Source organism: Schistocerca piceifrons, chromosome 2 (assembly GCF_021461385.2).
Source record: "Schistocerca piceifrons isolate TAMUIC-IGC-003096 chromosome 2, iqSchPice1.1, whole genome shotgun sequence".
Taxonomy (NCBI): domain Eukaryota; kingdom Metazoa; phylum Arthropoda; class Insecta; order Orthoptera; family Acrididae; genus Schistocerca; species Schistocerca piceifrons.
The window spans coordinates 246,061,373-246,078,106 of NC_060139.1; the positions used below are offsets into that span (position 1 = coordinate 246,061,373).

Sequence of the window (16,734 nt, forward strand, 5' to 3'; positions counted from 1 at the left end):
TTCCAGCGACATCTGTCAGTAGTGCCTCAGAACTTACCGTAAAGGCCGGTGCCCACTTCAGGTGTCGATCCCGCCGCTCGCGGCACCATTGTCAGCAGCATCAGTTCTACAAGTATCCTTGGCATCTGCCCACCTCTGGCGAGATGGGTCTGTCTGCGATACAAGCCGTCCATATCTGGAAGTACCAGAGACACAGTGAGGTCAAGCCATCCAGTAGGATGTAAACAAAATTATGCTTCAAAAATTTGTGTGTCAAATAACGGCAGTTGTAAATGATGCCACTAAATGTTGTCTCTGACTATACTGAGTACTACCATACTTTTATACAGACAAAAATTTGCACTGCATATCAAAGCTACTATTTTTTACGTTGGCTGACTAGTTACCAGCATAGCCCATTTCTGCAAACCACATTATCTGTGTATGAAAGCGTTGTAATTGATGTGGTATAACACTCACTAAATAATATTCCCAGACAGCAGAATATAACCAACACTATTATTATACAGCAGAACATTCAACAAAATATTAGTAACATCTAAGGGTTTACATGGCCGCACCACTAGGAATGATTCACAGAGAAATGAAGTTCTCAAACAAAGTTCCACAATGGGTTAGCAAAGTTCAGTCACAGGTTCAGTATCAACTGAATGGTTAAGTAACACTGATAGTCTAACTCCTACAGAACGTACATCATGGACTGTAACTGACCTAGAAGATCACACAGATATTAACTCGGTCTTCGCTGTATACTGTCCCTGAATAAACAGAGTGCTACAAGGCCATAGTCATTGGTTAGCGATGGCTTCCCATGACGACTGCTTGGCTGTACGTTGTCACACTGCTGTGTTGATCATCCAGGATTGCAGTCTCAGCTGGAGCTCCCTTCTTGGTGCCATGCAGTCACTTATATCCCTGCTGAGTGGGGAGATACTTGTAGTGCACTCCACTGGACATATGATCAGTATAGGCAAATGGTTCGGTGACTGTATCAGCGCCACCTGCGGTGTGACTGCGGCTGCTGTCAGTGGGAGGGGCACGGTTATCTGTGCACCTGGCCACAGGCCAGCTTGAAAACAAATTGTCATGATGACATGTGCATGCAAGCCAATTTTTTTGCAAACTGTGTCCAATGGGTGTTGTTCTGAGGTCACCAGCGGACGCCTGTGGTCTAGCAACCTGGCAGCCACAGCTGCGTTGCTGAGTAGCTGAAGTCCATGGATACAGCAGAAAGTATTACGCTGGTGAGTAAGTTTGTTGCTATTTCTTTGATATATCTTTATTTAATTTTTTTATGTATTTAATAATGTGTGTTATAGCGTGTTTATGGTCCATCCACGGAATATTAATTTAATTTCAAGTTATTTAAATGTAAATCCAGTATTTCGAATGTGTTTCAAATTGTTTTGCACTTAGGGATTCCGGTCGCTATGGGCTAATTTATAGACTGTCATATTTTACTTGTTGGTCACTGTTGCAAGAAACTGATTTTCTCGTTTTAAGGAGGATCGTTTTGACATTCGTGACTCTCTATGTACAGGAAGACCATAGCGTGCGGGCTACCAAAAAATAATGATGTGGTTGTGTGTGGCCCTCAACTACTTACCCTGCGACTCAGAGCTGAAATATTGGAAGTTTTGCCTGGTTTCGTTGTCTAGGCACTGGGATACGTAGTTGCCGCGTTACAAGCCAAATACTGCTGAGTTTACAGTATACAATATGAATATACACATGAATCAAATGGTCGAAGGGTCCTATCACTAGGCAATTGCGAATTTTGAATGTTATATAGAAATTTATAAATAAAAGATTGCAATTAAATAAATTCTGCTGGTACTATTTTAACGACGTTAAATGATGGGTACGATAGCAGAAGTACCTTTAAGAATTCCCTTTATTACTGTAAAACACTTATTCGTGTCGATGGTCCAGCAATTAAATAAAATATAAGTTGAATAACAGGGAAATAATAGATTCCTACTTCACGTAATTAGTTATGAACAAGATAGCTTGCGAGATATTCACTTCTATCTCCCGCAGCCACGTGCAAACTGCTCCTCTCTCTAAGCTGTTCCCCGCGACTATCAGTCGCCACTCCACGTCCAGCTTTTCCCGCGACCGTGCGTCCGTCGCGCCGTATTCCTGTCCAGGACTATCTCGTGTCCTCTCCCATACTGTCCAGGACTCTCCCGTGTCCTCTGCAACTGTCCCTAGCGTAGCACTGTTCAGAACTGCCCCTCCATTCACTCCAGTAGTCGCCTACCTTAGTAACGAGCGCTGTGATTGGCGACAGCGCTACCGTTATGTCTCCAAGCCAACGCTCACTCACAAACATTTTGAAACACATTCGAAATACTCTATTTGCATTTAAATAACTACGGCTGGACCATAAACACGCTCTAACACACATTATTAAATACATAAACAAATTATATAAACATATATCAAAGGAATAGCAACAAAAGGTAGGCCAGTAGCCTAATGTCTCTGTGCTTTCTAAACACAGTAAATATTTAACCAATTTCTTCATGAATAGTATACATTTTATACAAACAAAGACATAGACGAATAAATATATTTATAAGCATGGTGCTACCGTTTTTCCGTGCAACTGTGGAGTATTTATGGCCTGACGCGATCGATAGTAATCAACCATTTTGACCTCCAATAACTCATGTACTATTCAAGTTACACGCCTGTAATTTATACCAGTTTAGATTTACACTAATAGCTTTCTAAAGACAAGTCGATCGACAAAATCGGATGAAACGTTTAGGTTTTGGAAATTCGTTGCTGGGTGTCACGTGTATAATTTATAGCCATATACTAAACTTTAAACTAATAAAGATATTGAAAATCTGATTACGCCATCAGAATCGTCATGCAAATAATGGTAATGTACATGTTTCTTTTTGAGGTATCATGGTTCATGTGGCTGCTATTAATTTCTATACGAACTGTGAAATTTCTGCCATTAAGGTTTCACCAAGTCCGCCATCTGTGGCACTCCTTGCATGCCCCTTTCATCGACGCAACATCTCCACGTGGTCCGGTCGTTGTGTGGCATCATGCGCTTGCTAACGAGGCACGGCTTGCCGAACGGCCCCAGCAGTAGCCACCAACTCTGAACAATCTCCATTCCTTCCGAACTGACTATGCAAATGTAGACGAGATGTGGCTCAAATTCAAAGATATAGTAGGAACAGCAACTGAGAGATTCATACCTCATAAATAGGTAAGAGATGGAACTGATTCCCCATGGTACACAAAACAGGTCCGAACGCTGTTGCAGAGGCAACGGAAAAAGCATGCGAAGTTCAGAAGAACGCGAAATCACGAAGATTGGCTAAAATTTACAGACGCGCGACATTTGGCACGGCCTTCAATGCGAGATGCCTTTAATAGGTTCCACAACGAAACATTGTCTCGAAATTTGGTAGAAAATCCGAAGAAATTCTGGTCGTATGTAAAGTGCACAAGCGGCAAGACGCAGTCAATACCTTCGCTGCGCAGTGCCTCTGGTACTGTTACCGACAACTGTGATGCTAAAGCGGAGTTATTGAATGCAGTTTTCCGAAATTCCTTCACCAGGGAAGACGAATGAAATATTCCAGAATTTGAAACACGAACAGCTGCTAGCATGAGTTTCTTAGAAGTAGATACCTTAGGGGTTTCGAAGCAACTCAAATCGCTTGATGCGGGCAAGTCTTCAGGTCCAGATTGTACACCGATTAGGTTCCTTTCAGATTACGCTGATACAATAGCTCCCTACTTAGCAATCATATACAACCGCTCGCTCACCGATAGATCTGTACCTACAGATTGGAAAATAGCGCAGGTCGCACCAGTGTTTAAGAAGGGTAGTAGGAGTAATCCATCGAACTACAGACCTATATAATTGACGTCGGTTTGCGGTAGAGTTTTGGAGCACATACTGTATTCAAACATTATGAATCACCTCGAAGGGAACGATCTATTGATACGTAATCAGCATGGTTTCAGAAAACATCGTTCTTGTGCAACGCAGCTTGCTCTTTATTCGCACGAAGTAATGGCCGCTATCGACAGGGGATCTCAAGTGGATTCCGTATTTCTAGATTTCCGGAAAGCTTTTAACACCGTTCCTCACAAGCGACTTCTAGTGAAGCTGCGGGCCTATGGGGTATCGTCTCAGTTGTGCGACTGCATTCGTGATTTCGTGTCAGGAAGGTCGCAGTTCGTAGTAATAGACGGCAAATCATCGAGTAAAACTGAAGTGATATCAGGTGTTCCACAGGGAAGCGTTCTGGGACCTCTGCTGTCCCTGATCTATATAAATGACCTGGGTGACAATCTGAGCAGTTCTCTTAGGTTGTTCGCAGATGATGCTGTAATTTACCGTCTAGTAAAGTCATCCGAAGACCAGTATCAGTTGCAAAGCGATTTAGAAAAGATTGCTGTATGGTGTGGCAGGTGGCATTTGACGCTAAATAACGAAAAGCTTGAGGTGATCCACGTGAGTGCCAAAAGAAATCCGTTGGAATTCGATTACTCGATAAATAGTACAATTCTCAAGGCTGTCAATTCAACTAAGTACCTGGGTGTAAAAATTACGAACAACTTCAGTTGGAAAGACCACATAGATAATATTGTGGGGAAGGCGAGCCAAAGGTTGCGTTTCATTGGCAGGACACTTAGAAGATGCAACAAGTCCACTAAAGAGACAGCTTACACTACACTCGTTCGTCCTCTGTTAGATTATTGGTGCGCGGTGTGGGATCCTTACCAGGTGGGATTGACGGAGGACATCGAAATGGTGCAAAAAAGGGCAGCTCGTTTTGTATTATCACGCAATTGGGGGGAGAGTGTGGTAGATATGACACGCGAGTTGGGATGGAACTCATTAAAGCAAAGACGTTTTTTCGTCGCGGCGAGATCTATTTACGAAATTTCAGTCACCAACTTTCTCTTCCGAATGTGAAAATATTTTGTTGAGCCCAACCTACATAGGTAGGAATGATCATCAAAATAAAATAAGAGAAATCAGGGCTCGAACAGAACGGTTTAGATGTTCGTTTTTCCCGCTCGCTGTTCGGGTGTGGAATGGCAGAGAGGTAGTATGATTGTGGTTCGATGAACCCTCTGCCAAGCACTTAAATGTGAATTGCAGAGTACTCATGTAGATGTAGATGAACTTAGAATATTTTCAGGGCGCCACAACGCGCCCGTTACCTCACAAGGGGTTTGATGAAGGTCGTTTAAACGCATTAATCCACAATGACCACGCCAGTGTACACAAGAACTGGAAAATATGATGAACTGTGAACATTCAACCATCGTTCTGATTTGCAGGCAATGGGGGAGGTACAAAGGTCGGGTGTATGTTTACTGCATGCTCTAAGTCAATATCACAAAAAATTGCGGGTGTCCGTGTGTACATCTCTGCTCGCTCGTCATCAATTGGCTCGTGAACAGTACCGACCATGCATATCCTGTATCGTTGCTGGTAACGAGAAATTGTGTCTTTTTGTTCAAGTGCAATGACCATGAAGTCACTACGCAGGAATTAGGTTGGAAAGTCATTCCGCACCCGCATTATTCACCAGATTTTGCGCCCTGAGATTTTCACCTTTTCCGACCTCTATCGAACAGCCTTCAAGGAACTTCCTTTCCGGATGAAAATGCGCTCCGAACATGGCTCGACGAGTTTTCGCTTCAAAATCATGTGGTCTTTATGGTCGTCGAATTGAAAAATTACTGCAGCGTTAGCAGACTGTTGTAAATAGTGCACGGAATATATTATCGGTGACTAACGTCTGTTATGTGTGTCTGTGGCATTTATTAATCTTATGGAGAAACGCTGCGAACTTGTGCACCTACCTAATATATGAACTTCGTGCATTTTACTTCTGTCATCACTTTTTGGATGGAGGTAATACCTTGGTTGTCAAGCATTGACTAAATTATAGAACTGAGCCATGAATATGAATTACCACTTTATCTGAAAAGGGAAGATTACAAACACAGTGTACTGCTAGTATTAAACTACAGCAAATGGATAACGACTTGTAATGAGAATAGCATTCCAATACTGTATTGAGTTACGGCACTGAAATATCGTCCAAAGGTATTACGTGACCAACATGCCGTATGGTTCTGTGTCTAATTCATCTGCTCTTCAGTGTGGATGCGGCCCTGTACCTCACATCAGAGATGAAATCACTGTCATCTCATTACAGTCGCAGCACTTGGTCTCACTTATCGGGTATCGTAGCTGTGTTCACCCATAAAGCGAAAACATTAACAAACTCTTCTGTTGTTGCTGCTCGCCTCTGGAACAAACTAGCCATCAGCCTCCGCATAAATCAGTGGGTCGTTGTATTTAAGAAAAAAAAATCTGAAGTCTCTTTGTCAGCTTCATAACTGTTCACTAAAAATCTAATTGATATGGTCAGTTTTCTGTTTGTTAAACAGTAAAGCAAGTGCTTCCGTCTTGTCCCAGTTATCGTTCTTTCCCTTTCACTCAGTAACGCCAATTTCTTTTAAAGGTATCTTCACTGCATGTTATAGTATAATAAAATAATGGAATAGATGATAATAAAATGCGTGGCATTTTAAAATGTATTGAATTAATGAGATTAATTTTTCGGCGTGAATGACAAGCACAACAAGCTGAGCTATGCCTGGAAATAAGTACGTATTAGTTCATATTATTTTGCAGGGCGGAGCAGTTTCTTTCTCCGCTGTAGATTTGTGCTTACCATTCTTTATAATACTACGTGTGGTCGCCGCGTTCACCTTTGAAGTCTTGACCGTGTTCCTATTAAGCTTATCGGATCTTCGTAATTTTCCAAAGTACACAGGTGGGCTTCAGTTATTGTAATTATTGTACTATTTGAAATAACAACTCACACGACCTTTCTGTTAATAAAACAATACTGTATTTTTCTAAACGGTGCACATATGAAATCCACACTCCTCACTTATTCATAGCGACCCCAAAATGGCGGTCTACAATTACTCGCTAAAAAATTGACGTGCTTCTCACTCTTTCACTAGCTGAGCGCGAATCCCTCCTTCCTCCTACCGGTACCAGAAAAAATCCTCTGTTTATTAACAACTGAAAGTCAAACAATACATGACGGTAGGCATAGGCTCTATGATGGGCTACCGCTTCATCTTGTCTCTTTGCCTTTAAGGAAGACGAAAACATAAAGGAAATGCAAAAGGTTTATCACAATGTATTACGTCACTACACCTTTCTGTCCTATACCCAGCCATTCTCTCACTCCATTACTACAGTTGAAACATCCCCTTAGAAAAATTAATGAATTTCTGTGCTGATAAACCTCTTACGTTATTTGATTTTCAAACAGCTCAGCAGAACTGAACGTACTCAGACATTTCTCTCTTTACTTATTCTGATCAACACTAAACTGACACAAAATATTTTTAGCGCAACGTGACCTGACTTTCAATAATCCCTACAAAAGAATGGCCCTGACTAACAATAACCTATGCCTTTCATGAATCACTTACCTCACAAAAAACTTCGTTACTCGAACTACTGCAATACAGCGAGTCCTTCAGTAGTTAGAAACTTTTATTTAGCTGGCAGTATTGGCGCAACGCTACGCGCTGTTCACATCCAACTGCCCAACACTACAATAGCAAAAATTCCAACAATGCAAACCAGCCACAGACTGCACACAGCACAGTCAGTGATTTTCATACAGAGTGCTCTGTGGCTTACCAACATAAAAGCTTAAACAGCCTGTAACACCATAGCTCTAATGCTCTACTGATTTATTTTGCCTTTTGCTTTGGTTTATTGTTATAACATTGAGTATCTGTAAATGTGTTTGAATCGATAACATAAAATTGTATACTCCTTTCTTTGTTAAAACTTTGATGTCGTGGTTTGATTCTATGCAATGTAGTATATCTGTCATTTAAATTCTGTGTAAATGCTGTTGTAGTGTTATAAGCCTACCTACATAACAAACAGCCTACTTACACAGTGTCCTCAACTTATATACCCCTGATTGGAATCTTAGTAGCTGTCGTTTTCAAGCTCTAATGTAGGCTCTGTTTTTTTTCGTAGTAGATATTATTGTTTTACTTTATACTTATTTGTAAGTGTAGTTTTCTGCATCAGATTAAAGTCATAAAGTCATTTGATAAAGTACAGTAAAATATAATAGGGCCTTCGGTCGGGTATACCGTTCACTGGACGCAAGTCTTTCGATTGGACGCCGCTTCAGCGACTTACGCGTCGATGGGGATGAAATGATGATCATTTGGACAACACAACACCCAATCCCTGAGCGGAGAAAATCTCCGACTCAGCCGGAAATCGAACCCGGGCCCTTAGGACTGACATTCTGTCGCGCTGGCCACTCAGCTACTGGTGGCGGACATAAAGTACAGTGAGGTGACAAAAGTCACGGAATACCTGCTAACATCTCCTCGGACCTCCTTTTGCCTCGCGTAGCTCAGCAGCTCGGCGTGGCATGAACTCAACAAGTCGTTGCAAGTCCCGTTCAGAAATATTGAGCCATACCGCCTCTATAGACGTCCATAACTGTGAAAGTATTTCTGGTGCAGGATTTTGTGAACGAACGGACCTTTCGATTATGTCCTATGAATGTTCGATGGAATTCATGTCGGCCGATATGGGTGGCCAAACCATCCGATGGAATTTTCCAGAATATTCTTGAAACCAGTCGTGAACAGCTGTGATCCGGTGACATGGCGCATCGTCGACTGGGAACATGAAGTTCATGAATGGTGCAAATGGTCTCCAAGTAGCCCAACGTTATCATTTACAGTCAATGATCGGTTCAGTTGGACCGAGTCCATTCCATATAAACACAGCCCACACATTGTGGAGCATAGCGTCTTACTGATATCTTAGGTCCATGGCCTCGTGAGATCTGCGCCACACTCCAGCCCTATCATCAGCTCTTACCAACTGAGTTCAGGACTCATCTGATCAGGCCATGGTTTTCCAGTCGTCTAGGACCCTACCGGTGTGGTCACGAGACCAGAAGAGGTGCTGCACTCGGTGTCGTGCAATGAGCGAAGGAACTGGCGTCGGTCGTCTGCTGCCGTAACGCCAGAATCCGCCGCACTGTCCTACACTGATATCGCACAATGTTGCTTGTCTGTTAGCAATGGCAACTCTACGCAAACGCCGCTGCTCTCGGTCATTAAGTGAAGGCTGTCGGCTACTGCATTATCTGTTGTGAGAGGTAATGCTTGAAGCTTGGTATTCTTAGCACATTCTTGACACTATGGATCTAGGAATGTTGAATTCCATACAGATTTCCTAAACTGAATATCCTGCGAGTCTAGTTCCAACTGCCATTCATCGTTCAAAGTCTCTTAATTTCCCTCGTGCAGCCATATTCATATCGGAAAGCTTTTCATACGAATCACCTGAGTACAAATGGCAGATTCTCCAATACACTGCCCTTCTGTACCTCGTGTACGCGGTGCTAGAGAATATCACTACAGTAAGACTTTCGTCATTTCATTATACACCTTCGACGTCAGTGAGTTCTTCCAACCGACCCGTTCTGTTACAATCTCTCTACTGACAATACAATATTGCCCGCCTCTTTTTATTCTGACAGGTCCGCCTACCGCAACATCCAGTGGCCTGCTCAGCATTACATAGGTGTATGCAGATACACATTATCAGAGAGTATCGTACTGTCGGTTGAATAGAATCAGTTAAAGATTCGTTGTAGAGTGACGTTCTTTACTGAGGAACACTGACATCAGTTGGATACACAGGTAGCAAGGTATTTTGTTTGTTCTTTCCCTGTGGTTTGTCCGAATACTGCCTAATACTGGGCGTTTATTAATGAAAACACTGCTGATGTTTTGGATTGATTATTACTGATTGTATTTCAAAGCGTCCAAGTTTCGTGTTCGTGTAGCTGAAACTTGCCTCACAACCTCCAAAAATACTTGGTCGGAACCGGGGGGGGGGGGGGGGGGAGTGGAACTGTTTTTAACATATTAGTGGTAAAATATGGTCCACTGCAATACGGATGCCTGGGTCAGAATCATGATATTTACGTTGCTAGGTAGACGGTAAGCACGTAGAGGTGTCGGTAGCTGTAAACGGCCCAGCCGACAGGGACGCGGAGAGCAGTAGTTGCGGCGCGAGAACGGGGCCACAGCTTGTGGCGACAGCATTTCTGGCGCAAGTTTCTTTGCATAAAGCGGCGCGCAATAAATCACGGCTTTCTTGCGGCGCTGTGGCATCGCCGCCAGCTGCTGTTGGGCTGGGCGCCCGCTGCGTGCAGATGCGGAGGCTGTCTGCTTGCTGCCTCTCCTGTTCCCCTGCAGAGCGCAGCACTGGCACACTGGCCTGCAGTTGCCACTGGACGGCGCCTCGCTGAAACACCGGGCTCTCCAGCTCAGGGCGCCCTCAAGCCGACATCCACGTTCCGGTAACCGGTAAACTCCAGCTACATTATCGAAAGCCTACAGACCTTAATTGCTGTAAGAGGAGTGGACACATTGCGTATATCTCCATCTACAAGGCTACTTTACAAATCACACTCAAGTACCAGGCGAAAGGTACATCGAACCACCTTCACAATAATTCTGTTATTCCATTCTCGAACAGCACGAGGAAAAACGAACGCCTATGACTTTCCGTGCGAGCTCTGATTTCTCTTATTTTATTATGATGATCGTTTCTCCCTGTATACGTCGACGTCAACAAAATATTTTCAGATTCGGAGGAGAAAGTTGGTGATTCAAATTTTGTGAGAAGATCCCACAGAGCCGGCCGCTGTGGCCGAGCGGTTCTAGACGCTTCAGTCCGGAACCAGGCGGCTGCTACGGACGCAGGTTCGAATCCTGCCTTGGGCATGGATCTGTGTGATGTCCTTAGGTTAGTTAGGTTTACGTAGTTCTACGTCTGGGAACTGACAACCTCAGATGTTAAGTCCCATAGTGCTTAGAGCCATTTGAACCATTAGATCCCACAGCAACGAGAAAAGTCTTTTTCTAATGATGTCCACCCCAGACCCTGTATCATGTCAGTAACACTCTCCCCTCTATTTCTTGACAATACAGAACGTGCTACCCTTCTTTGAACTTTCTCATCGTCCTCCGTTAATCCTATCCGGTAAGGATCCCACGCAGCGAACCATTACGCCAAAAGAGGACGGACAAGAATAGCATACGCAATCGCTATAGTATAAGTGTTTACATCTTCTAAGTGTTTTTCTAACAAAACGCAGTCTTAGGTTCGCCTTCCCCACAACATTTTCTGTGTGTTCTTTCCGATTTAATTTGTTCGCAACTGTTATTCCAAGGTATTTAGTTGAATTTATTGCATTTAGATTTCACTGACTTATCGTGTAACCGAAGTTTAACGGATTCCTTTTACGACTCATGTGGATGACCTCACACTCTTCATTATTTAGGGTCAATTGCCAATTTTCACAACATACACGTATCTTCTCTAAATCGCTTTACAGTTGGTTTTGATCTTATGATGACTTTACTATACGATGAACGACAGCATCATCTGCAAACAAGCTAAGGCGGGTGCTCAGATTGTCTCCTAAATCTCTTATATAGATAAGGAACAGTAGAGGACCTGTAACACTAACTTCGGAACGCCTGAAATCGCATCTGTTTTAGTCAATTATTCTTGGCCAATTACTACGAAGTATTCACCTCTCTGACAGAAAATCACGAATGTAGTCACATAACTGAGACGATATTACAAAAGCACGCAATTTGGTTACAAGCCGCTTATGAGGTAAGGTTTCAGAAACCTTCAGGTAATCTAAAAATACAGAATCAATTTCAAATCATTTGTCGATAGCACTCAACACTTAGAGTGAGAAAAGAGCTAGTTGTGTTTCACAAACACGATGCTTCCTAAACTGTGTGTCAACAGAACGTTCTCTTTGAAGTAATTTATAAATTTGGAACACATTTTCCAAAATCCTGCTGCATATTGACTTTAATGACATGGATATATAATGTAGCGGCTTCCTCCTATTGCCTATTTTGAATACTGGTACGATATGTGCAACTTTCCAGTCTTTGGGTACGGGTCTTTCGTCGAGATTTTCAAGAAGAGAGCTATTGCATGAGCATACTCTGAAAGAAGTAATTCCTACCGTGGTGTCACTTGCTAGGTGGTAGCTTTAAATCGGCCGCGGTCCATTAGTACATGTCGGACCCGCGTGTCGCCACTTTCACTGATAGCAGACCGAGCGCCACCACACGGCAGGTCTAGAGAGACGTACTAGCACTCGCCCCAGTTGTACGGACGACGTAGCTAGCGATGCACACTGACGAAGCCTCGCTCATTTGCAGAGCAGATAGTTAGAATAGCCTTCAGCTAAGTCAATGGCTACGACCTAGCAAGGCGCCATTAGCCTTACATAGCTTGTATCTAAAGAGTCTCACTTGTATCGTCAAGAGCGATGTACCACAAGGCTGGATTAAAGTATTCCAGAAGCTACGTACTTTTCTTTATAGCATTCATTACGTATCCTGTTTCAGACCTCACGCCATCCTGCTTTAGCTTAGCGCGTGCCTTTCGGCTTCCTCTCATTGTGTCTAGGCTGTCTTGTCTAGATACAACACCTACCACGCGTAAAAAATGCACCTCGCAAAAGGTAGCGCCACGCCACATTTGGTCGAGTGTAATTTCAGCTCAACGTAACTATTTTAAGTTTAGTGTAGAAGCATTTGTGTTGCTAACGCCTTCAGTCCGAAAACTGCGCTATTACAGCTCTCCACGCCATACTGCGCAAGTCTCTTAACCTCTTCCCACCTTCTGCAACCGACATCGATTTGAACCTTCATATTGTAGTACTGTATGTCTGATTAGGAGCATAGAAAAGTCAAAACAACCATCGACGGAATTAAAAGCGAAAGGGTCAACAGTTGGAGTGCAAGATGAATAGAATTTGTTCCTTTTATTCCAGTCTATGACCACGAAAAAGGTCGTCAGGATATATATTTCGGTCAGTGGCGACCATATTCAGATCTGCAGGAAAAGGTGAACCTAATGCAAGTAATTGGCAATCTACATTTGTAAACAATAAATTGTAACATAAGCAAAAGGTACAACTTTGACACCTTTAGAGCTTAAAAATGTGCTGAAACGTACAATAAATCGAGGGTGACGTCGTCAAGAGAAACAAACAAAATTGTGCATTTTCAACTTCTCGTGGCGTAATGAATAATCTATTAAATTTCGGGCACGCAGCCGCAAAAATACTACTTCTTCAACTGATATTTCGGCCGCCTATCGTCCAGTCATCCTCAGAATGAATCGCAAGACTTATGATGGTGAATGGTGAATGGAAAATTTCATGAGAAGATTAAGGAGGTTGCTATGGGAGGACCTCTGTCCCCTCTGATAGCTAATTTATTTACAGAAGACTTCTAAGACAGTGGTCTGGTTTGGCAAATTTTAAACCAACGGTCTTCTGGAAGCACGTCGACGACACATTTGCAGTATGTCCCGACAATAAGGATGAATTACATCGATTTCTCGAACGTATTAATTCTATCCTCGCTAGTATTAAATTTACTACTGAAATAGAAAAAGATGGCTGCCTGCCTTTTTTGTATGATGTCATTGTTCGTAAAGTCGATAGCACATCACCATTCACAAACCATAGGTGTCCTTAAGACCTTAGTGCACAGAGTCACAGAGCACACTGTAAATCCGATAATGATAGTCTGCATGAAGAGCTCACACACCTCAAGGCCATTTTTAAAGCGAATGAATATTCCCAGGAACAAAATTGAGGAGCATTTATTGTGAATCATAGAATGCAAGTATATCATCGGGAAGAAGAAAGCAATACCTTCAGATCAAGAGCGTTTTTTGCCTTACGTGGGTGCTCCTTCCTCGAGGATAAGACGTATTTTCGAGAATAACCGTGTTAAAGTGATCTTCCGGCCTACGAAGATCGCAGCGTTACTCGGTTCTGTGAAGGATGATTTATTGCTTCGTAAGGTGGGTGTGCATCAGATTTCTTGCGGAAATACACAGGTCAGGCACGCACCGTTCATGAGAGGTACAGGCGCTTACTACAGCCAGACAAGTTTGCTGTGGCAGAACATTGTATAGATACAGGTCATTCGATGAAGTGCAGTGAAGTGAAGATTTTAAGATCGACCTCATCCTTATGGGATTCTATTTCCAAGGAAGCCATAGAAATTACAGTAACTGATTACTTATTAAATCGAGATAATGCTGTAATTTGGATAGGGCGTGGAATTCGGTTCTTGGTATATTTAAATTGGAGAGAAGTCGTCATGGTGCTACCGCCGCCGAACATACATCGATAATCGAATCTAATGTGTGAAAGCTTTCACCTACTCGGCAGTCTTGCCACTCACTTTGAGGATGCCCGGAAAATGCGAGGCCGAATTAAACCGAAGCGCCAAAGCAACTGGTATAGACTTGCGTATTCAAATACAGAGATACGTAAACAGCTAGGATACGGCGCTGAGGTCGGCAACGCCTTTGTAGGACAACAAGAATCTGGCCAAGTTGTTAGATCGATTACTGCTGCTACAATGGCAGGTTATCAAGGTTTAAGTGAGTTTGACAGTGGCGTTACAGTCGGCGCACGAGCGATGCGACACGGTATCTCTGAGGAGGCGGTGAACTGGTGATTTTGCCGTACGATCATTTCACGAGTGTACAGTGAATATTAGGAAATCGGTAAAATATCAAGTTTCCGACGTCGCTGCGACCAGAAAAAGATCCTGCGAGAACAGGACCAACGATGACTGAAGAGAATCGTTCGGAGTAACAGAAGAGCAACTCTTCCGCAAATTAGTGCAGATTTCAATGCTGGGCCATCAACAAGTGTCAGCATGGGAACCATTCAACGGAACATCATCGATGCGGGCTTTCGGAGCCGGAGGCTCACTCGTGTACCCTTGATGACTGTACGACACAAAGCTTTACTCCTCGCCTGCGCACGTCAGCAGCGACATTGGACTGTAGAAGACTGGAAACATGTTGCTTGGTCGGACGAGTCTCGTTTCAAATTGTATCGAGCGGATGAACGTGTACTGGTATGGAGACAGTCTCATGAACCCATGGACCCTGCATGTCAGCTGGGGACTGTTCAAGATGGTGGAGGCTCTGTAATGGTGTGAGGCGTGTGCATCTGGAGTGATATGGGACCCTTTGTACGCCTCGATACGCCTATAACACGTGACACGTACATAAGCATCTTGTCTGATCACCTGCATACATTCATCTCCATTGTGCATTCCTACAGACTTGGGTAATTCCAGCAGGACAATGCGACACCCCACACGTCCAGAATTCCTACAGAGTAACACTATTGTGTGTTTAAAACTACCACTAGCCACCGAACTCATCGGAAATGAACGTTATGGAGCATATCTGGTATGCCTTGCAGCGCTCTGTTCAGTGGAGATCTCAACCCCCTCGTACCCTTACGGATTCATGGGCAGCCCTGCAGGATTCATGGTGTCTGTTCCCTCCAACACTACTTGAGACATTAGTCGGGTTCATGCCACGTCATGTTGTGGCGCTTCTGCATGCTCGCTGGCGCCCTACACGATATTAGGCAGGTGTGCCAGTTTCTTTGGCTCTTCAGTTGTCACTTGAGGAAGTAGTGTTTGCGCGGCTGCATGCCCGAAATTCAATGGATTACAAACAAAATTAGCTCTGCGTCGTAGAATGGATCTAAGAATATGATGCTAACTAGGCCACAGTGCCAGTAGAGTGATAACGTCAACGATGCTGCTGCTGTTCGCAGCCGACAGAATTGCAGTTGAGGCAAAAGCACAGCGTGGTTATAATTAAACTTTCGCTGTTTGTGCCAGTGTAGACGGAAAACTATTTGCCGTATGGGTATGTAACTCTGTAGGAATCATGTTCACACTGTGTGCTGCAGGATTTGTCTTGTTAATCGTATATGAGCCATAACCTGCCATGAAGCGCCGGTGCTGTTACGGCGACGTAGGGTTTAATCACAGGCTTCAGGGTGCGTTACAGTTGGAGACAGTCAACATGGGTCAGGACGAGGTGCGCAAAACAACAGCAATAGTGCTGCTTCTCTTCGACAGTATCAACTCTTTACGGGAACGTGGAGAAGTCCGCTTTCCATACCGGGGTTGAAGTACGTGATGCGGACGTTTGAATATACTGGCGATTTCGGAATTGCTCCTGGGAGAGATCGACGGCCAATTGCGCCACAAAAGGCTGAAGAAGTAACTGTTGTCAAGGCTGAAAATGCTGGACGCAATGCTCGATTTTCAAATAGTCACGAGCTGCGTGACGACAGCTGAACATTTCACGGTACATTGTTCGAAAAGTGCTACAAACCTCCAAGGTGTCGTGGATGGAGGTGGTCGTCACACTGAGCAACGTTTGGAACTTAGAACGTAGACACGGTATGCAATTAACAACTGTTACGTCCTCATGCACAAATTAAAATTCATTTCTTTCAGTAATTTATTCATTATTTATCTTTCACATGTCCTAAGAAATGTTTCCATAAAGTATCATTGTTCTAAGATCACTCGTTTTTCAAGGGGCTCCTCTCAAGTGGCAAAAATTTAATTATAACCTCCCGTATGCTTGTTACATAAACTCGTTAGGTTTGCTACTGCACACTTAAATGAAAAATATACAAATATTCGGTTAGATACAAACTATTATGGAACTGCAAGGCGATACATGTTTTTACAGTAATGGAATGA

The 16,734-nt window shown here is 43.4% G+C and overlaps 1 protein-coding gene and 1 long non-coding RNA gene across 2 annotated transcripts in view; both read right to left on the minus strand.

The window, feature by feature from the left end:
- The window catches only part of LOC124776468, a 266,406-nt gene extending 266,305 nt beyond the window's left edge, over window positions 1-101 (minus strand). Inside the window, exon 1 of the mRNA XM_047251481.1 lies at window positions 38-101. Coding sequence (XP_047107437.1) covers window positions 38-101 — 64 coding nt within the window. The remainder of the gene's footprint in view (window positions 1-37) is intronic.
- A 9-nt stretch (window positions 102-110) lies between these two features.
- LOC124776469 overlaps window positions 111-16,734 on the minus strand; it is a 334,054-nt gene continuing 317,430 nt past the window's right edge. The window contains exon 3 of the long non-coding RNA XR_007015627.1: window positions 111-175. This is a non-coding gene — a long non-coding RNA (uncharacterized LOC124776469). The remainder of the gene's footprint in view (window positions 176-16,734) is intronic.